Source organism: Scyliorhinus canicula, chromosome 2 (assembly GCF_902713615.1).
Source record: "Scyliorhinus canicula chromosome 2, sScyCan1.1, whole genome shotgun sequence".
Taxonomy (NCBI): Eukaryota; Metazoa; Chordata; class Chondrichthyes; order Carcharhiniformes; family Scyliorhinidae; genus Scyliorhinus; species Scyliorhinus canicula.
Window position 1 is genome coordinate 34638553 of NC_052147.1, and position 22430 is coordinate 34660982.

Here is a 22430-nt window from a genome sequence, read left to right on the forward strand (position 1 = left end):
ATTGGGAAAAGAGGAAAGCGAGATAGAGAGGCAATTAGTAGCTGAAGACATAATTTGTTTAAAAATGTATTTTGATTTTTAAGATCAAATTAAAAAGATCAAATTAAATTGATAGTTCTTTCCACATTTAAGTGTCACAAATGTGAGATTTTAAGATTAGGTTTCAGGACTATGTTTTTAACTTAGGGTAAAATGGAGGAAAGAAGGTCATGTGACTTGGGCGTTAAATATTCAGTGCCTTGGGTGTTAAATATTAAGTGCGGGGGGGGGGGGTGGAGACAGGTTGGTTTATTGGAAAGGTGAACAACATTCATGTCTGTAAACAATGACCAAATGACCAAAGCATCTGTGCTGATGGTGGACAGGCTGGTAAGTCTCCAAAGTCCCAGAAAGGTCTGGTTTTGTAAAGGTTACACATTAAACTGTATGGTTAGTTTCAAGCTAGAATAAAGTTGGGAGTCTAGATGGTGGCTAATTAGCATTCTATTTGGTACACAAGGTACAAGGTCCATGTGCTTCACATTGCCATAGAGATGGGCTTTGTGGGAGGATTAGTCTATAGGACGTTGTTGTAAGTTCAGGTTACTGGTTTTCCTGAAAATATCACTGAACATCATAGACAGGTTCAGTCTGCAAGAATCCGAGAGAAAGCTAAAAGGCGGAAGCAGCAAGTCTTTATGGTTCACCATGCAAAAACGTGGATGGGAACTTACGCTGAGATCAAGAGACCAAAGTTGTGAGGATTTAAATAAAACTGGAAGATTCTTCTAGCTTCGGCTAGAAGGAGGAATCTCCAGAATGACCCAAACCATAAACGTCAATTCAAGAAGTTATCTGACTGGAAAAGGGAAGAAAGAATCACTCCTGAAGAATGAAGGGTTGTAGCCACCGAAGTTGGCCATTCCCTCAATACAAAATGGAGGAACGCAAAGCTTGCAGGTTAAAATGGACAAAGTTTGCAGCACAAGCAGGCTGCACCAAGCCAATGTGTATTCTGTCTGCTAAGAGAGCAGACAGCACCGAAACGAACATTCCGCATACTAATGAGGCAATCTCCGGGATAGTTAACATAGTAATGGAACGATCCCAGGGACAATGGACACAAATAGGGAAGTGATTGCAACAGTGTATGGGAAACCAGACACCCCGGCACCAGCGGGGTTCGAAAACAAAGCACCTGAAGGCCCGCCCAGTAACCGAGGGACAGCCTCAGTATCGGGGAGATTCAAACAAATCGATTGGGAAGAGACCCAATCGATTCCCAGCAGATAGAGGGTCCGCCCAAAAGGGCGCGAAGCCCTAGGACCTATAAAAGACAGGTCCCAAACTTAGTTAGTTCTTCTTGACCAGCCCTCCTCTCTGGACCAGCCCCGCGACCAGCTTTTACCAAAGAAGACCTTGACCGAGAGAGAGGAGAGGTTTGGGACAGCAGCTGCCAGCAAGTAAGTGTCTCACAACGATCGCTACCAGAGATAGACACTCCTGACCCCTTTTTAACCCGTACCAACCTGAAGTCTGCGGACCAGTGCAGAGCAAGAGGCCTTGTCCCCTGATCCGGCAGTTCCCTTTAAGATAAGTATTGGTTTATTTAGTGGTAGGAATAGTTTAATCATCTTAGCGTGTGCATGGGTAGTATTATAATAAACTCATTTGTTTGAACTTACTAATTGGTGTATGGTTTTATTGCTTTGAACTTGACCTTGAAACTTGTGGCGGTATCTTAACGATACCTGGCGACTCCAGAGCTAAGTAACGAAACAGAGCCAAATTGAGTGTTAAGCACACTCACCCAGAACGAGCAACAGGGTCCTCTTAAGGGACAGAGTACAGATTAACTATAGAGGTCATTTTAAATGTTTAATGGGGATCTTTTCTGCAGTTTGGACTAGGTTGCCTATTGAAATAAGTGTTCAGTTATTGTTGTTTTTAGTTTATATGTTACAGTAAGTCTTAAAATCTTGAAATATCGTCATTCCTTTAAGTTGGTCACTGGAAATTCTAAATTCATTTGGAAAATTGTTATTGGTCTCTAAGGCAATCTATTTTTAATAAATGTTTTTGATTGGGTTTTTGAACAAAGTATATTTACCGTTATGTACACAGGATAAGAAACATATAAGAGATGGGCACACCCAAACACACTAAAGAAAAGAAAATAATAAATGATTTTAAAAATACAATAACAAATAAAATAGAATAACTGGTAGGGTATTGTGCACCAGCTCAACAGCAGCAACTCTGTACACCTGGCAAAATTATTTACAACACATAAGCAGGCGACTGTTTTTGGGGGAGAGGGAGGGGGTGGAGACTGGGGAGGTAAATATACATTTGGGTGCCGGAGAAACAATTACAGTGGGCAATACTCGAATCCGTTTGGTGTTGGTGTTGTCACTTGCTTCTCCCGGACGGATCTCAATCATAACAAAAGAGTAAAAAAAATTAACCTGCACCAATATACAACAAAGAAAACTTACTATTCGGAATGCCCGTGTGAATCCAATACAAAGAGATGCTGTGTGCAGATCCTGCAGTGAAGTATCAACAGAGAGAAAGGCTACCATGGCAAATGGAGAGACTGGAACAAATAGAATGTTATTGGAACAATTTAACCCACTTAAATCTCTAAAAATGCAAAATGCTTCGTTAAGTTTTTCACATTTTGAAAGGATAGCATTGATCAAGCAAAACAAATATACTGTACATTGTTGATTAATACTACAGACAGTTGGCAAGAGCCAGGACTTGAAAATAGGAAGTGAAAACTATCAACTGACAAAATTCTTTCCAACAAATTTCAAGTGCTATGTTAATAAAAGTTCAAGTCACTTTTATTTGTTAGGAAACAAAGATGAACTTTGTTGAGGAATGTTTGAGGTAAAGGAAACCTGTCTCACCGCCCCATAACACTATGCTACATTCCAATGTGTAGGACCACAGGATCAATCAGGTTTTTAAACATTATGGCCAGAATTCTCCGGCCGTTGGGATTCTATGTTCCCGCCGGCAGCCCAATGCCCTCCGCGGGTTTCCCAGCAGCAAGGGGTGGCTCCAATGGAAAATTCCATTGACAAGCAGCACGAGTAGAGAATCCCGCCGCCAGCGAACGGGACACCACCGTGAAACAGGTGGCTGGGGGACTGGAGAACCCCGCCCCATGTTTGCCGATGATACGAAGTTAGGTGGTCAGGCAGGTAGTGCTGAGGAAGTGGGGAGGCTGCAGAAGGATCTAGACAGTTTGGGAGAGTGGTGCAGGAAATGGCTGATGCAATTCAACGTGAGAAAATGTGAGGTCTTGCACTTTGGAAAAAAGAATCCAAGCATAGACTACTTTCTAAACGGTGAGAAAATTCATAATGCCAAAGTACAAAGGGATCTGGGAGTGCTAGTCGAGGATTCCCTAAAGGTAAACATGCAGGTTGAATCTGTGATTAAGCGAATGCAATGTTGTCATTTATCTCAAGAGGGTTGGAATATAAAAGCAGCGATGTGCTACTGAGCCTTTATAAGGCTCTGGTTAGGCCCCATTTGGAGTACTGTGTCCAGTTTTGGGCCCCACATCTCAGGAAGGACATACTGGCACTGGAGCGTGTCCAGCGGAGATTCACACGGATGATCCCTGGAATGGCGGGTCTAACATATGATGAACGGCTGAGGATCCTGGGATTGTATTCATTGGAGTTTAGAAGGTTAAGGGGAGATCTAATAGAAACTTACAAGATAATACATGGCTTAGAAAGGGTGGACGCAAAGAAACTGTTTCCGTTAGGCGAGGAGACGAGGACCCGTGGGCACAGCCTTAGAATTAGAGGGGGTAAATTCAGAACAGAAATGCGGAGACATTTCTTCAGCCAGAGAGTGGTGGGCCTGTGGAATTCATTGCCGCGGAGTGCAGTGGAGGCCGGGACGCTAAATGGCTTCAAGGCAGAGATAGATAAATTCTTGATGTCGCGAGGAATTAAGGGCTACGGGGAGAATGCTGGTAGGTGGAGTTGAAAAGCCCATCAGCCATGATTGAATGGCGGAGTGGACTCGATGGGCCGAATGGCCTTACTTCCACTCCTATGTCTTATGGTCTTATGATTTGTCCATTTTTATTTTCGCTAGAATTCCACCTTCATCTGGAAGGGTGCAATGTCTCTCTGCAGAAATGTACTATTCTATACTGATTTAATCACTTTTGTAGATAAAAATACACTCACAAACATACAAAGGCACCATCTCTCTTCATTTTGTTGGAAATCTGTCCTGAATATCAAGCCCTCTGGACTTTTCCCCCACACTCTCTCTATGCTAGGTTCAGTCACCTTTTTCCTCATCACAGGCTTCAACACCAGTCTTTGCTGACTTTTAAGAGGAGCGCCATCAAGTCAGCAATGCAAGTTTGCAGTCACTACTTCCTGTTGCCGCAGACCACAAATTCCAAATTTCTTTACAACCATGTGGGCCACAGCACCACCCAGTGGTCTCTTCCCAATTTACCCCCTCTCATATTGTTAAAGTTAAAGTCTTTAAAGTTAAAGACTTCTTTTAAAAAGTGAAAGATAAAATTTTAGTGAATACCCACTTAGACACACAGGAGAAACAATGAATGATTAAACAGATTAAATAGGAGGAGTGGGGGAGATTTAAAAAGATATATTTCCAGAAATAAACTAAACTAGCTTATTACTGTTTTAGCTGACTTACTGAGATTGAGGAGAATCCTTTGAATCAAGCCGGCCTTCATCAATATTGTTCGTTTCTGCTTAAAAACTTTCACAGTTCTTATGCCTTTAGGAAATAAAGGATTTCGAAAGATTCCAAACAAGACATATGCACTTTGAATTTCTCGAAAAATCTTCCATACTACCAGAGTTACTATTAAAATATAGCTTATTATAGTTTGGGGACTTATTCTCGATGTAGTTGATCTTCTTGCAAAGTAATGTAATAAACCAGCTTCTGCAAGTGTCATTATAAGAAGGCTAATATAAATCAAGGCTTCTTTCCAGCCAAGCTGCCATCCAATTCGGTTCCTTAAATGTTTAGGATATTCCAATGAGGCACGAGCTGTCCTGCAGCAGAATCTGAATGAAGCTTCAACTTGGGTGAGATCAAGACTAAGTATAAATCCCATTCCAGTTGTGAACAGCACCACACCAAGTGTGCTGGGGATAAAGAATGTGGCAATCACCACTCCAACAGACACAATAAACATAACCAACAGCCTGCAAAAATAAAAATCATAGATGCAAAATTAAACATGTCAGCACAACACTATACCAGCTTAGTAGAAATTTTTAATGTAGCCACAAATTCTGTAACTGTGTCAAGTACATGTTTGCATAAATTTCATTAGGGAAAAGAAATGATCTTCCACCAGCTGATTTTTGGCAGTGTTGTGCTTAGGCAAACAAAATCAAATTAACAGGGTTAGAGTATGGAGATAACAGAATTAAGGTCAAGGAAGGACATCATCTTTGGAGGTGAAAGGGGTGATTGGGGAGGTGGCCAGGGACAGTGGAAGGATGATGTTGAAGCAGATCCAGAGTTTAGAGGAAGATGAGTCAGTGTGTCGGAGAGGGGAATTTGGATCAATAAGGAATTTGATAGGGTAGATGTAGAAAAACTTCTTCTGATGGAAGAATCCACATCAAGAAGGCAAAATCTTATCATTACAGCTAAGCCATTGAGGAAATCAGTAACATTTTTTTCATAAAAGGATAGTAGAAGTCTAGAACTCTGCCCCAAAACGCTGTTGGGTCAATTGAAATCTAAGACTTAAATCAACAAATTTTTGTTAGCTGAGACTATGAAGAGAAACTTTGTGCGGCAAAATGGATTTTCCGCCCTGACACTGAAATCACGGCCGCCGCTGGGGCAGAAAATCCATTTTGCCGCACAAAATTGGGACCGGCGCTGGTTCCCCGATTCGGAGAGTACACTGCACCGCATATCAGCTACCTGCGGCCATTGTTGGAGGCCCATCTCGCCATTTCAACCCCCCCCCCCCCCCCAAACTGGCCGAATTCCCGACGGCGTGGATCCAACATGGTCCTGCCTGTCAGTATACTAGCATGGCAGCTGCGGACAATCCGCTGCCACCCTGGTTGCGGGTGGGCTAATCGGAGGGCAGGGAGGGGGCCTTATACGCGGCCGGGCAATTTTTGGGCGGGTGCACGGCCGATTGGGGGCACTATGTTTAGGATCCAATTCTGTGGTCTGCGTCCGCCATGGAGTACAGCGCGGCCGCTGGAGGCCGCCGCCGCGCGCATGCGCAGCCTCCGACCTGGAAGTGAGGAGGCTCGCATAGAACATAGACATAGAACAGTACAGCACAGTACAGGCCCTTCAGCCCACAATGTTGTGCCGACCATTTATCCTAATCTAAGATCAACCTAACCTACACCCCTTCAATTTACTGCTGTCCACGTGCCTGTCTAAGAGTCGCTTAAATGTCCCTAATGACTCTGACTCCACCACCTCTGCTGGCAGTGCATTCCACGCACCCACTGCTCTCTGTGTAGAACCGACCTCTGATATCTCCCCTATACCTTCCTCCAATCACCTTAAAATTATGTCCCCTCCAGACAGCCATTTCCACCCTGGCTATCCACTATATCCATGCCTCCCATCACCTTGTGCACCTTTATCAGGTCACCTCTCTGCCTTCTTCGCTCCAGTGAGAAAAGCCCTAGCTCCCTCAACCTTTCTTCATAAAACATGCCCTCCAGTCCAGGCAGCATCCTGGTAAGTCTCCTCTGTACCCTCTCCAAAGCATCCACATCCTACCTATAATGAGGCGACCAGAACTGGACATAATATTCCAAGTGTGGTCTAACTAGGGTTTTATAAAGCTGCAGCAAAACCTCGCGGCTCTTAAACTCAATCCCCCTATTAATGAAGGCCAACACACCATAGGTCTTCTTAACAACCCTATCAACCTGGGTAGCAACTTTGAGGGATCTAGGTACGTGGACCCCAAGATCCCTCTGTTCCTCCACACTGCCAAGAATCCTGCCTTGAACCCTGTATTCAGCATTCAAATTCGATCTTCCAAAATTAATCGCTTCACATTTATCAAGGTTGAACTCCATCTGCCACTTCTGCATCCAGCTCTGCATCATGTCAATGTCCTGTTATAACCTGCAACAACCCTCAACACTATCTACAACTCCCCCAACCTTTGTGTTATCGGCAAACTTACTAATCCACCCTTCCACTTCCTCATCCAAGTCATTTATAAAAACCACAAAGAGCAGAGGTCCCAGAAAAGATCCTTGCAGGACACCACTGGTCACCGACCTCCAGGCGGAATACTTTCCATCCACTACTAACTCGCTGTCTTCTTTTGGCCAACCAATTCTGTATCCAGACAGCCAAATTTCCCTGTATCCCATGCCCCCTAACTTTCTGAATGAGCCTACCATGGGAAACCTTATCAAATGCCTTACTGAAATCCATATACACCACATCCACTGCCCGACCTTCATCAATGTGTCTCGTCACATCCTCAAATAATTCAATGAGGCTTGTGGGGCATGACCTGCCCCTCACAAAGCCATGCTGACTTTCTTTAATCAAACTATGTGTTTCTAAATAATCATAAATCCTATCTTTCATAATCCTTTCCAATATCTTGCTCACCACAGACGTAAGACTGATGGGTCTGTAATTCCCAGGGATTTCTCTATTCCCTTTCTTGAACAGGGGAACAACATTCGCCTCCCTCCAATCATCCGGTACTAGTCCAGTGGAGAGAGATGACGCAAACATCATCGCCTTCGGCGCAGCAATCTCCTCCCTCGCTTCCCGTAGTAACCTTGGGTATATCCCGTCAGGCCCAGGGGACTTATCTATCCTGATGATTTTCAAAATTTCCAGCAAAGTATTCCTATTTAAAATAGAAACTTACTAAACACATTTAACCTATAACAGGAGCAGGATGTGTTGAAGATGTTAGAGAGAGATCACAAATAAAATTTCAACTGTCGTAGCACTAAATGCATTTGATGAACTGCGTTATTATAATAGTGTCACAACATTTTGCAAACACAGGTCTTGCTACATTACAATGTCATTTCAAGTTCAGCAATTTCAGTGTTACAAAGTTAAAGCACAAATGTTTTGTACTTGTCAACTATCAAGCACATTGCAGGTCTCAATGGAATAAAAGTTCCAGCAAGAATAACAACTGGTGGCTGATCTGCAAATAAATATATTGAGCAAAAAGGTGTTTATTTGTTTTTAGACATCTAAGTTGAGATTCTCTGGCCTCCATGTGGTATGTTCCTTGGCAGCGGGATCTTCTGGTCCCATTGTTGTCAATGGGATTTCCCGTTGAATCCACCGGAGGTGTGCCATTTGCAAAATCGGAAGATCCCACCGGCATGAACAGCCGGAAAATGCCACCCTGGCTTGACTTCCCGTAGATAAAAAAGAAAATCAGAACTGAAAACTGCTGCATGAATAAAGTGTTGTAACTATGTTTACAGAGTATTACCTGGTAACTAACAACAAAAAGTGTTGTAACTAATCCACAGTCTCATTTTCAGGAAATGCATGTGTATAAAAGTTAGACAATCAGACATTCTTCCAGCCGTTTCCTTTCTTCGCTCAGTTATTTTCTTCAATTACTCAGTCCCTTGAATAATTACTATTGAATCGGACATAATGCAAGGTATTGAAATACAGAGATTATTCCTCCCACCCCACCAACATAAAATGAAATAGGATGTGCTAAAAGTGTTTGCGCCACAGTTTGCAAACGTAATAGGTAGTCTAATCTGTTGCATAACCTTAATTTACATTTTTTTATGAACTTGGTTAAATGAAATCAGGGAACCATAAACTTGAGAAAATGCTCCATATTCTTATGCCTGTTATTTGCCCAATTGGTTGAGGCAGACGGTTCCAACAATTAGCTTCAGTACCTCTCGGATAGGAAAGAGACTGGCAACGGTTCCCCTTTCTGACCACTCTCAAGTGGCCCTTACTGCAAGTACATATATGTACATCATACATATGAGGACACGTTCAAGTTTAGTTGTGATGCCATCAAGAGGAGGAGGGTAGGAAAAAACATTTATCAGAGGGGAAGAGAAATTGCCTTTCACGTGTGGTCGTGAAAATGAAAAGCTTTACTGTACAATTTAGAGCAATATTGTGAATCAGATTTATGAGCAGCGTCTTAACGCATTTCAGCCCTTGCATAAAACCATATGCTCTGGAGAACTTTTGCAGTATCATCAAATGTTGTACTAATGCTGCCTCAGAGCAAGATTCAGGAAGACCAACCAATATAAAATTGGCCATCATGAAATATAATATAGCTTGTGGGCTATTGGATGAGGAAGTACAAAAATGTAAAATTTTAAGTTTATGAAGCAACTGTCTTTTCTATAAAAATCATCTTGCACTTTCCATGTGGGAAGATTTGAATCTTACCTTAAATTGGTTGCCATGGGTGAACCTCCAAACCCAAATTCTAAGATTTGCTCGAGAAGCCATAAGAAAAGTGCATCCACGGGAGGCAAAATACCAACTGCCCAGAGGACAGGCAGAAATACAAAAATAATGTGCAAAATCTGATTTATTTGAAGCAGGGTTGAGTTTCCAGTAAATCTGAGGAAAGGAAAAGTCATATTAATTCAAAGGCAACATTGTACAAAATGCTTCACCTACCAATCTCTATATTCTATATCTAATCTCCGTGTTCAGATAGCATGCGGTTAGTTAAATATTGTGAGCAACTAGAATTTGGTCAAACCAGAAGGCAAGAACTATTAGCAAGAATGGAAAAAGAATCTTCAGATTAAGTAAAATATTTAATTTAAAATAGATTCAGCACTGCACATTCTACCTTCTCGATCCACAATATCATAGAACATACAGTGCAGAAGGAGGCAATTTGGCCTATCAATCTGCACCAACCCACTTAAGGCCTCACTTCCACCCTATCCCCGTAACCCAATAACCTCTCCTAACCTTTTTTGGCACTAAGGGCAATTTAGCATGGACAATCCACCTTACCTGCACATCTTTGGACTGTGGGAGGAAACCAGAGCACTCGGAGGAAACCCACGCAGACACGGGGAGAACGTGCAGACTCCGCACAGACAGTGACCCAGCCGGGAATCGAACCTGGGACCCTGGTGCTGTGAAGCCGCAGTGCTAGCCACTGTGCTACCGTGCTGGTATCTGGGCTTAATATGAGCCAACTTCCCACGTTTGGTCAGCTCTTTTAGAACTGACTCGCTAATTTCCACTCATCTAAAGGAAGTAACATTAAGACAGGTTCAATTGGAGACATAACATTTCTCTAAAACTCAATATGTACCAACTTTCCTTGAACGTCAGCTGCCCTACTGAACCATCTACATTGTAACCCTTATTCGTGAAGGTTATTCCGTTCAAAACACTTTCAAAGACTCCAGCCATTGATATTCGCAAATAGAGCCCTAAAATAGAAGAACTAAATAATTTAAATCAAACGAATTCCACCAAAATATTTTTCCAAATATTTCAAAGTTTGGATAATTTCAGACCTAAATGACACATCCCGCCATATGGATAACAGCATCATTAAAACATCACAAATCAGAATGGAAATTCACAATTGAAAAATCAGGGCAAAATCTGAATCCAAACACAGCCTTGGCCACTTCATTCAGTTGTAATTGAATGAAGTGGCCAAGATGAGATGAGATTTCTAAATTCTTGGAAGAGCAGGGTCGGATTAGAACAAGACAACATGGATTTAGTAAGGGGAGGTCGTGCCTGACGAACCTGTTAGAATTCTTTGAGGAGGTGACAAGTAGGTTAGACCAGGGAAACCCAGTGGATGTGGTCTATCTGGATTTCCAAAAGGCCTTTGATAAGGTGCCACACAGGAGGCTGCTGAGTAAGGTGAGGGCCCATGGTGTTCGAGGTGAGCTACTGGCATGGGTTGAGGATTGGCTGTCTGACAGAAGGCAGAGAGTTGGGATAAAAGGTTATTTTTCGGAATGGCAGCCGGTGACCAGCGGTGTCCCACAGGGTTCAGTGTTGGGGCCGCAGCTGTTCACCATATATATTAATGATCTGGATGAAGGGACTGGGGGCATTCTAGCGAAGTTTGCCGATGATACAAAGTTAGGTGGTCAGGCAGGTAGTGCTGAGGAAGTGGGGAGGCTGCAGAAGGATCTAGACAGTTTGGGAGAGTGGTGCAGGAAATGGCTGATGCAATTCAACGTGAGAAAATGTGAGGTCTTGCACTTTGGAAAAAAGAATCCAAGCATAGACTACTTTCTAAACGGTGAGAAAATTCATAATGCCAAAGTACAAAGGGATCTGGGAGTGCTAGTCGAGGATTCCCTAAAGGTAAACATGCAGGTTGAATCTGTGATTAAGAAAGCGAATGCAATGTTGTCATTTATCTCAAGAGGGTTGGAATATAAAAGCAGCGACGTGCTACTGAGCCTTTATAAGGCTCTGGTTAGGCCCCATTTGGAGTACTGTGTCCAGTTTTGGGCCCCACATCTCAGGAAGGACATACAGGCACTGGAGCGTGTCCAGCGGAGATTCACACGGATGATCCCTGGAATGGCGGGTCTAACATATGATGAACGGCTGAGGATCCTGGGATTGTATTCATTGGAGTTTAGAAGGTTAAGGGGAGATCTAATAGAAACTTACAAGATAATACATGGCTTAGAAAGGGTGGACGCAAAGAAACTGTTTCCGTTAGGCGAGGAGACGAGGACACGTGGGCACGGCCTTAGAATTAGAGGGGGTAAATTCAGAACAGAAATGCGGAGACATTTCTTCAGCCAGAGAGTGGTGGGCCTGTGGAATTCATTGCCGCGGAGTGCAGTGGAGGCCGGGACGCTAAATGGCTTCAAGGCAGAGATAGATAAATTCTTGATGTCGCGAGGAATTAAGGGCTACGGGGAGAATGCTGGTAGGTGGAGTTGAAATGCCCATCAGCCATGATTGAATGGCGGAGTGGACTCGATGGGCCAAATGGCCTTACTTCCACTCCTATGTCTTATGGTCTTATGGTAATTCTTCAACTAATTTCTCACCAACTAATTTCACACCAACTCAACATAAAAATTAAAGAAGTTGTATACCTGTAGGCAAGATCCACTGCAATGAAAGCAAAAATATGAAGTGGTCTGGTAAGTGCATTGATTTCATACATATCTTGTGGCTGGAATGTAGCAGTCTCCACAGCAGTGTTTATTATTAATGAATATTCTCCAATGCACACAGTCACCCAACCAAAAACAAAGAGCACAACTGTTGCTCCTGTATTGGCATATAGTATCATTAACCGGTTAGGTAACAAATACCATGTTCCAAGGCCACATAATGCTCCAGCTAGAACAGAGTGAAAGACTGCATTGATTAAGTATTTTTTTCCAGGTATGATGAATTTTATTGTCTCTGGCCCAGCACAGCTGGAAAAATCAAATTCATCCTCATCTGCCAAAGTATTTCCAGATGAGAATGCTTCGACAGTCATATTCTTCTGTCTGACCCACAGGTTCATGCCTTGAACAATGAAGGCTGCCAGCAGCATCAATCCTGCAGAAAGGATTGATGCCCAATAATCTTCTAATGCATTTAGCTGATAAAGAACTGTTCCCACACCACCAAAAACCCATGGTATCAGGAACAAGATGATCTGGTTGACATAGATGTACGGTGGAGCACAATATCCAAGTTTGAATCGTGGTCCTCCAAGTATCGTCTGTGGAAATCGTTTCCAGAAGAATTCCTGTTTGTAGTCATTCAGTAGCGGGACATCTGGACCCATCCTGATTTCGCACAATTCTTACATCGTTAGTATTTTCTGAGTGTTGTTTTGCCTGGGAATGTCAGAATTGAACAGTAAGACATCTAGCTAACAAGCTTAGAATTACAGACATTATCTCCACTATTATTATTTTTTTTTTTGTTTAAAAATTTAGATTATCCAATTATTTTTTCCAATTAAGTGGGCAATCCATGGCCACTACTACTCTGCACATATTTGGATTGTGGGGGCGAAACCCACGCAGACACGGGGAGAATGTGTAAACTCCACACGGACATTGACCCAGAGCCGGGATCGAACCTGGGACCTCAGCGCCGTAAGGCAGCTGTGCTAACCACTAGGCCACCGTGCTGCCCTATCTCCACTATTATAACTAACAAACAAGCATTTAAAATTTGGCATCACAATTCAGCTCAGATATGTAAAACAGATTTACATGGTGTTGAGGGAGGCGAACACAAGAATGAATTATAATTGTTGAACATTACTCAAACTTAGAAACTTTCTGAATAAGCAGCAAGATATCCCATGACATGGAGTTCAAAACCTGTAATGCAGCATCTATGTGTACTGTGATTCTGCTCCACCCAAATGCAAAACTAACTTACCCATGTAACAGCAAATTTACGGAATCAATAGATTATATAACCCGCTCAAAATAATTTCCTTTACAGATGCTGCCAGTCTGAAAATAGATATGTTCTAGTATTTAGCTACCAGATTAATGAACTTGCTTAAAACACAACAGTTTGTTCTTCACTCCCAAAAATCTCATTCCCAGATACCTGCATGAAATGTTTTTGATGTACTTCCTACAGCTCCTGTTAAAATTAACTATTTTGTCCATTTATTAAATGAACTGGATCAGGCTCATCGGTCGTGGAGGCCTATACCAAAGGCGAGTGAGCCGCCAAGAGTAGTAACTTTGTGTTTCCGTAGGTATAGCATGAAGGAGAAAGTCCTGTGCTAAGCAAAACAGAAGCGGGAGGTGCAGTTGGCTGGAACTGGTATACGTATATGCAGGACTTTACAGTGGAGCTGGTGAGGAGGCGGGCTGCCTTCAGCAGGGTGAAGAAGGCACTGTACATCAGCAAGGTGCAGTGCGGCATAGTATATCCAGCTAAGTTGAGGGTGACCTACAAATCCAAGGACTTTTCATTTTGGGACGGCGGAAGCAGCGGAGGAGTTTGCGAAGGCAGTAGGACTGTGGCAGAATCGAGAAACGGTCGCATACCGATGTAGCCTCATGTAACTTTATTTTTTCACTGCGTGTTGGTGTATGTACTAAATGAGTCGACGCTGTATATATTTGGACAAGGGATGAGATGGGACTTTAATTTGCAATGATGGTTCTTTGGGGCTTGGGTGTGTATGCGGGGTTGTATGCTGAAAGGGGATTTCTTGGCTTTCCAGGGACCGGGGAAGGGGGAAGAAGACCCGGGCAGGGGCCTCCACGCTGGCCAGTTTAAGCCGGCCAGTGAACGGGAGTGAGGTGGGGAGAGTGGTAGAACAGGTTTTGGAGCACTGCTCCTTCCTCAGGTGAATCCTGAGGAAACCTCACCTGAGGAAGGAGCAGTGCTCCGAAAGCTAGTGTTTGAAACAAATATGTTGGACTTTAACCTGGTGTTGTAAGACTTCTTTCTGTGACAATAAAGATTATTATTCTAACTAGCTATCAAGGAACCAGTTGAATATATTTATGTAAAGTGGAATGCACATGGATTTGTGATAAATAATTTATTTAACTTTGCTAATTGTCTGATATATATGGAAATTGATCATGTTTATACATCTCCAAACAACTGAGTTATTCAATTGAATTTCCATTTGCCTAATATGTAGTCTGATTTTCTCTCTCTGTAAGGAGTCAAGTCAAGAATACTTGGGGCACAATGCTTTGGGTTACTACAAAAGCGTAACTTAGGTTAAAGTCATACGCTTCATTTTTAATTATTCTACTGATCTGGGACTTTGACAGCAATAGCAATGGCCATGTAGGCTTGAACCCACAAATCATATCAGTGAACCAGGCTAATTTGCCAACAATCAACAGTGCCGTTACAAATTCAGGATCTTCTACAGATACCTTGTTGGGCTCAATAAACTCTGTCATTCCTGTAAGTAACCCTTATGGATTGCAGCTCTCTCACGCTACCCAATATCAATTCAGAAAGCAGGAAACTCAGAGGATGCAATATGTCTCCCATGACATCTGTGCCCTCAAATGTTTCTTCAGCGTTTCCAAAGACAGACAGAAAACATTTGGTAAGACAAGGCCAGATAAAAGCCATCAAGCTGCTTTATTTCATAGATCACAAATCAACAGACAAACAGTTATGCTCAGACTTAATTGAAAGCAGCACAACTTATGTTCATGTAGGCCCAACCATCTTCAACTGCTACATCAGTTTCCTTTCTCCTTTAATGTCAGAAATGGGGATATTCGCTGAAGATTGCACAATATTCATTGCCATTCGCAACTTCTCAGATACTGAAGCAGTCCATGTCCAAATGCAGCTTGACCTGGACAATATCCAGGCTTGGACTGACAAATGAGAAGTAACATTCGCGCCACTCAAGTGCCAAATAATGATCTCCAACAAAAGAGAATCTAACCATCACCCCATGGCATTCCATGGTCATTACCATTGCTGAATCCCTCATTATCAACATCCTTGGGGTTACCATCGACCAAAAACTTAACTGGTCTAGCTATACCTTGGCTACAAGAGCAGATCAGAGGCTAGGAATCCTGTTGCGACTAACTCACCTCTCGACTCCCCAAAGCCTATCTACTATCTACAGGCAATCAGTGTGATGGAACACTCTCCACTTGCCTGTATGGGTGCAGATCTAACAACATGCAAGAAGCTCAACACCATTCAGGACAAAGCAGCCCTTCCACAAACTATCACTCCCTCCACAACCAATGCACAGTGACAGCAGTGTGTACAATGTATAAGATGCACTGCAGGAAGGCATTGAGGATCGTTAGACAACACCTTCCAAACCTAGAAGGACAAGAACATCATCACCTGGAAGTTTCCCTCCAAGTCACTCACTATCCCGATTTGGAAATATATCGCCATTCCTTCAGTGTCACCGGGACAAAATCCTGGAATTCCCTCTCTGACAGCACTGTGGGTGTACCTACACCAGCTGCAGTGGTTCAAGAAGACAGCTCACCACAACCTTCTCAAAGGAAATAAATGATGGCCTAGCCAGCGATGCTCAGATCCTGTAAGTGAAGTTTTAAAATGTTGTTGGACAAAACAACAAACGGGTTACATTTTGCACAGTGGGTTAGCTTGTTTGATTACCTCTCAACCAACCTTCCTGCAAGTGAGTGTTTCTCCCTCCATTTCTATCTAAATGTTGACAACTCAAAACTCATTTTATGGATTGGATTTGTTTATTGTCATGTGTACCGACGTACAGTGAAAAGTATTGTTCTGCATAGAGTCCAGACAGATCATTCCATACATGAAAAGTACAGAGGGCAAACATAAAATACACAATGTAAATACCTAGACATAAGCATCAGGTGAAGCATACAGGACTCAGTAGAGAAGATGTGTGAAGATATCTGATCAGTCCATAAAAGGAGTCTGGTAACAGCAGGGAAGAAGTTGTTTTTGAATCTTTTATTGCGTGTTCTCAGACTTTTGTATCTCCTGCCTGATGGAAGGAGTTGGAAAAGTGAATAAGCCAGGTGGGAGGGGTCTTTGACTATGCTGCCCACTTTCCCACGGCAGTGGGAGGTGTAGATGGAGTCAATGGATGGGAGGCGGGTTTGTCTGGTGGACTGGGCAGTGTTCATGACTCTTTGTAGTTTCTTATGGTCTTGGGCTGAACAGTTTCCATACCAGGCTGAGATGCAGCCAGATAGAATGTTTTCTATGGTGCATCTTAAAAATTGGTAAGAGTCAATGTGGACATGCCGAATTTTCTTAGTTTCCTGAGAAAGTATAGGTGTTGTGCTTTCTTTTTTTTTAAAATAATTTTTATTGAGAAATTTTGATTTTATACAACATTAACAATCATATACCTTCGCCCCATCCCCATGAACAACCCAGCATTTTAACAACAACGCAAATTAACACACTATAAAGTTACAGAATAAACACTACAATAATGCACCCCCCCCCCCCCCCCCCCCCCGGGTTGCTGCTGCTATTGACCCAGTTACCTATCTCTGAGCCAGGAAGTCCAGAAAAGGCTGCCATCGTTTATAGAACCCTTGTATTGATCCTCTCAGGGCAAATTTGACCTTTTCCAATTTTATAAATCCCGCCATGTCACTGATCCAGGTCTCCACGCTTGGGGGCCTTGCATCCTTCCATTGTAACAGAATCCTTCGACGGGCTACTAGGGACGCAAAGGCCAGGACACCGGCCTCTTTCGCCTCCTGCACTCCCGGCTCCACCCCAACCCCAAAAATCGCGAGTCCCCACCCTGGTTTGACCCTGGATCCAACCACCCTCGACACCGTCCCCGCCACCCCCTTCCAGAATTCTTCCAGTGCTGGGCATGCCCAGAGTGTTGTGCTTTCTTGATCGTAGCGCCGACGTGGGTGGATCAGGACAGATTGTTGGTGATGTGCACACCTAGGAATTTGAAGCTGTCAACCATCTCCATCTGTGCCAGATAATCCCTAGCTAGTTTCCAGAGCCAGCAATCTCCCCACACAATGTGTGTAAATTGTCTATTGAGACAGGCTAATGAATTGCTCCAACAACAAAAACAAAAAATGCTGGAACCACTCGGCAGATCTGATAGCATCTGTGGGGTGAGAACAGACCTAACGTTTCGAGTCTTAATGACTCCCCAGGCTCAAAACATTAGCTATTCTCTCTCCACAGATGCTGCCAGACCTGCTGAGAGTTTCTAGCATTTTCAGTTTTCGTTTCAAATTCCAACACCCGCAGTAATCTGCTTTTATCTAATGAATTGCTTATTGTTTTCAGTCTTTTGGGAAACAACTTCAACACCTAGCTCATTCGAGGTCATCAAATTTCAAAAAAGTGTTTTTGGCTTTGGTCTTCTAGGACCCAAGTTACACCAAACATAATTTATTAAGTGACCAAAACATTGTCCTTAGCCAGATATTATATTGGAGATTGTTTTCAGACATTTTGGTGGTTTACATGAACATAACACAGAACAGAAACTGTTGGTGCATCAGATTTTTTAAAAATCTAGAATTAATAAAATTTGCAACCGTCGTCATCAAATCAAGATTGGTGACATGAGGGCGGTTTTTGTTTATGAAATTACAAAAGCCAAAAATTAATATTAAAAGCCATGAAGCTAGAAAAGTGAACAATTTTGTACCACATATTATGGGCAATAAATAGAAGTATCAAACGTACCACAAGAGGGGGAAAGAAACAAGTTTTCCACTGGTCATTGTGGGTCAGGGTGATCGGAGCTTACAAGTCCAGCTCGGCCCATGAGCGATTCGATTATTAGATTGTAAGAATTTTTAAAAACATTTTCTTTTCCCATTCTTAAAGTTACAAATACAACGTGCAGAGTGGACAGGGTCCATCTCATTGCTTGCTCCAAAAAACAATTCAAATTTAAATTGAATCCAATTCATGGTCTCCACAAGAGAGAGGTACAAGACTCAAGCTGACAAGAAAAGGCATTAGCACCTCATCTGGGGCTTGATCTGTGCCAAGGTTGGCAATTTAATTTCAGTAGGGAGGAAAAAGTACACAATCCAGTAATATGTTAAGCAAGCAGACCACTCCGTCAGGATTGTATGTTATCAACATAAACCATCCCCTCCAGCTGCCCAAGCTAACGAACAGGCACTGGCTTTACGGTCCAATGCCCTCTTTAGATAACGTACCTGCCATTTGAAGGGACATGGAGCCAGCGGCTACCCGCCGCAACTCGTTTCTATGGCACATCCGTAAACAATCATCACCTTCACACACAGGCGGCCCAAATACCTCCTCCTCTTCCTCTCCTGCTGCTGACAGATCCCCTCCCCCGGACTGACTCACCGACACTCCCAACATCAAACGCCAGCCTCCGCGCCGCTCCGCGGGCATGGTCCGGACGCCAGCCGCCGCTTGGCCATTCAAGCCAGCACCATCGCCGACAGTGCGCATGCGCCTGACCCGGCGACGTCGCGCGCGCGGAGCCAGGGCGCCTGCGCCGGGCCCTGCCGGCCGCGAGCACAAACACTCCCCGGGAGCGAGCCAAAGGCCATAAACCCAGCAGCGATGGGTGCCCCGCCGGCGGGCCTTTCACCCCACCCCACTCCACATGACGCCCTGTCACCTCACCTGTGGGCGCAGGTTTTGGGGAGAAAAAAAACATTATTTCATGGAATGTGCGAGTTGCCGACAAGACGGACATTTGTTGCCCTTCCCTAATTGCCCTTGATTTGAGTGGTTTGGCAGCCATTGCTCATGAGGGTAGTTAAGAATCAACCACATTACTGGGGGGGGGGTCGACTGGAGTCACGTGTAGGCAAGACCAGTCTGCGCTGCTCGTTCGGGCGCCTTTCCACCCATGTGGGGCTGCTAGGGAATCAGTGTGTCCTTTTCCAGCGGTCTGTGCTACTTGTTTGGGCACCTTTCCACCGATGGGCTGGTGTTGGGGAGGGGTGCAGGGGGAGAGATATGATGGGCCGAAGGGCCTTTGCAGCTGATGGTTTGTTTAAAGGAGCTGTTTTGGGTTAAACTGCCTCTTGGGAAGGGGAGAGTTTTCTCTCACATCGTGCCCTGCACCGGTGTGTCCTTTTCCAATGGTGCTGGTATGGTCGCCTTTCCACCTATGCAGGGATACCGTGCACCGGGGGGGGGGGTGTGTGATGGCTTGAGAGCTGGTGATTTTGTTTTTTGGTGTCTAGTAGCATGTTTTGTGACTTTTTAGGATGTTGCAGATTCTTTTGTACTCTTGAGTTGTCGATAAATGTAAAATATTTGTAGGCCAGACAGTAGATTTCCTTAACCCAAAGGACAATAGTGAAGCAGTGTTTTTACAACAGCGGACAATAGTTTCATTGTCATTAATATTGAGACTAGCTTTTAATTCCAGATGGGCTGGAGTGTTTCAGCTATGAAGAGAGGATGGATAGGCTGGGGTTGTTTTCCTTAGAGCACAGAAGGCTGAGTGGGGAACCTCCTTGAGGTGTACAAAATTAGGAGATTTATAGATAGGGTAAATAGGAAGAAACGTTTCCCCTTTGTAGAAGGGTCAATAACCAGGGGCATAGATTTGAGGTAAGGAGCAGGAGATTTAGAGGGGATTTAAGGAAAACCTTTTTCACCCAGAGGGTAGTGGGAATCTGGAATCAGAAAGGGCGGTGGGGGTGGGAACCCTCACAACATTTAAGAAGCATTTAGACAAGCACTTGAAACGGCATAGCATACAAGGCTACGCACCATGTGCTGGAAAATAGGATTAGAATAGATAGGTATTTGATGGCCGGCACAGATATGATGGGCCGAAGGGCCCTTTTCTGTGCTGTAAAACTCTGACTCTATTTTATTAATTGAATTTAAATTTCACCAGCTGCCACCCAGGTTCCCAGAGCATTAGCTCTGACTTACTATTCCAGTTACATTACCACTGTGCCACTGACTCCCTAATAATAGACAAATAATGTTTTAACCTCTTACCATTAAGTAATTTCAAATGTGCATTTTTTCCTTTTTCAATCTTCACCTGCAGGTCTTTGTGTACCCTGCAAAATTCTTCCTATTAATCTGCTGTGCAGTCTTCAAATCCCTGGTATTGCTCATTTCCCCCCTTTTATTAATACGGTTATTTGGAGTACCAGAAATAGTTACAAGGTAACAACATTTAATTTTAGGGATCATTTTTTTCAGTTATTTAGTGCATTTGAGTGTAATTTGAGTATATATTAGCGTAAGATATTTATCCATAACATGCAACTAATTCAAATCAAAGAATGTTGCTGTGTAGACTCAAGCCGCTCAGACCATCTCATCTGCATTTCTTTCAGGAGCAGTTATAATTATGTTGCAGAATTTTTACAAAGTAGAAGGAGACCATTCAGCCCAGTCTGTCTGCACCGGTTCTCCGAATGAGCAGTGTTTACTTTGCACCATTCTCCCACCTCCCCATAACCCTGCACATTGTTGCTTTTTAGGTAACAGTCTAATTCCCTGTTGAATGCCTCGATTGAACCTGCCTCCGTCACCCTCCGTGCATTCCAGGTTTTAATTACTTGCTGCACGAAAAAAAGTTTTTCTCGTATTGATTTTGCTTCTTTTGCAAATGACTTTAAATCTGAGCCGTCTCCTCCTCGGTCATTTCATGATTGGAAACAGCTTCTCCCTGTCTACTTCATCCAGATCCTTCATGATTTTGAATGTCTCGTATTACTCCTTTTAGTCAACATAGAAAAAATATTTTGTATCTATTTATACAAGCTGGTGATGTTCACTGATATCCCCCCCCCCCCCCCCCCAGTTCCCTGGCAGAACCTGAAATTGCCAAACCAGTTAGGTCGAGGATCATAATTTTCACACAGTGGCATAACATCATGGCCTCCTGGAATTGCAAGAGTTTAAAGTACACTGACCTGCTCTCAAAAACTTGGTTCAAACCTCTGTTGGCTGGGGTTGCTTGGAGCCTGCAGCGAAAGAGCACAGGCCACAGCACGGTACAACTCCAGCAAGTTCAAGGAGGCCATTCCACTGGCTGCTGGAAAGCAAGTTGGTTTAAAGGACCCAGTGAAACTGACAGGCCAGGGAGAAGGTAAGCATCCAGGTAAGTATAATATCTTTGTTGTCACAAGTAGGCACTGCAATGAAGTTACTGTGAAAAGCCCCTAATCGCCACATCCTGCCGCCTGTTAGGGTACACAGAGGGCGAATTCAAAATGTCCAAACTACCTAACAGCACGTCTTTCGGGACTTGTGGGTGGAAACCGGAGCACCTGGAGGAAACTCAGGCAGACACGGGGAGAATGTACAGACTCCACACCGACTGACCCAAGCCGGGAATCGAACCTGGTACCCCGCCGCTGTGAAACAACAGTGCTAACAACTGTGCTACTGTGCCGCCCCTAATAGCCCTAATTCCAGTGCTTGGAATTTGGGGGGGCGGTGTGCTCAGGCAGCGATGTAGATGGGCGGGGTTGGGGAGTTCAGGTCTGCTCCCAGATGCGGGTTGAGCCTGTCATGGACATGGCTCATTCCGTGGGGAGTTGGGGGGGTGGTGTCGGGTCCACACCAGTAGGCAGGGTGTGGTGTATATATGAATGTATATATACTAATTCACACTGTTATTGTAAGCGCAGTAGTGCCATCCTACCACTAGGGGGAGTAGCGCTGGGAGCACTTAGGAGCTTGTACTGGGCTCCACCCTTGGTTCCGCCCACGACTCCTCACCCTAGTGCAGCTGTATAAGTATCCGTGTCCAGAGTCAGCCTGGGTCACTACGAGTTCATCGACAGGTAACAGGCTGGCTCTGAAGTAAGTCGATTAAAGCCTAGATTCACATCGGAAACACGTGTCTGGTGAATTGATGGTTCCATCAATTTAATCGACTTAAGAACATTAAGATCGATTATGGAATCGGCCCTCAAGCCTGGACGCCTGGAACTCAACCCGCAGGATGCAGAGGCTAAAGAAATATTCTCCCACTGGATCCGGTG

General features: G+C 43.8%; 2 protein-coding genes across 5 annotated transcripts in view; one reads left to right on the forward strand and one right to left on the reverse strand.

Annotated features, from left to right (window-relative positions):
* pcnx4 (pecanex 4) overlaps positions 1-18888 on the reverse strand; it is a 72714-nt gene extending 53826 nt beyond the window's left edge. For 2 of the 3 annotated variants that reach the window (XM_038775780.1, XM_038775798.1), the window contains exons 1-5: positions 18642-18883; positions 12096-12836; positions 9430-9606; positions 4690-5210; positions 2478-2578 (exon numbers count right to left, since the gene is read on the reverse strand). In XM_038775780.1, the coding sequence (XP_038631708.1) occupies positions 2478-2578; positions 4690-5210; positions 9430-9606; positions 12096-12784 (1488 nt within the window). In that variant the 5' untranslated portion in view covers positions 12785-12836; positions 18642-18883. Of the gene's footprint in view, positions 1-2477; positions 2579-4689; positions 5211-9429; positions 9607-12095; positions 12837-18641 lie in introns of all 3 variants that reach the window. The other variant, XM_038775789.1, reaches the window with a different exon arrangement.
* dhrs7 (dehydrogenase/reductase (SDR family) member 7) overlaps positions 1-22430 on the forward strand; it is a 156381-nt gene that overhangs the window by 100335 nt on the left and 33616 nt on the right. The window contains exon 8 of one of the 2 annotated variants that reach the window (XM_038775827.1): positions 13724-13746. The exons of the other annotated variant lie outside the window; for it this stretch is intronic. Coding sequence (XP_038631755.1) covers positions 13724-13729 — 6 coding nt within the window. The 3' untranslated portion in view covers positions 13730-13746. Of the gene's footprint in view, positions 1-13723; positions 13747-22430 lie in introns of those variants that run through there. 2 annotated transcript variants of the gene reach the window in all.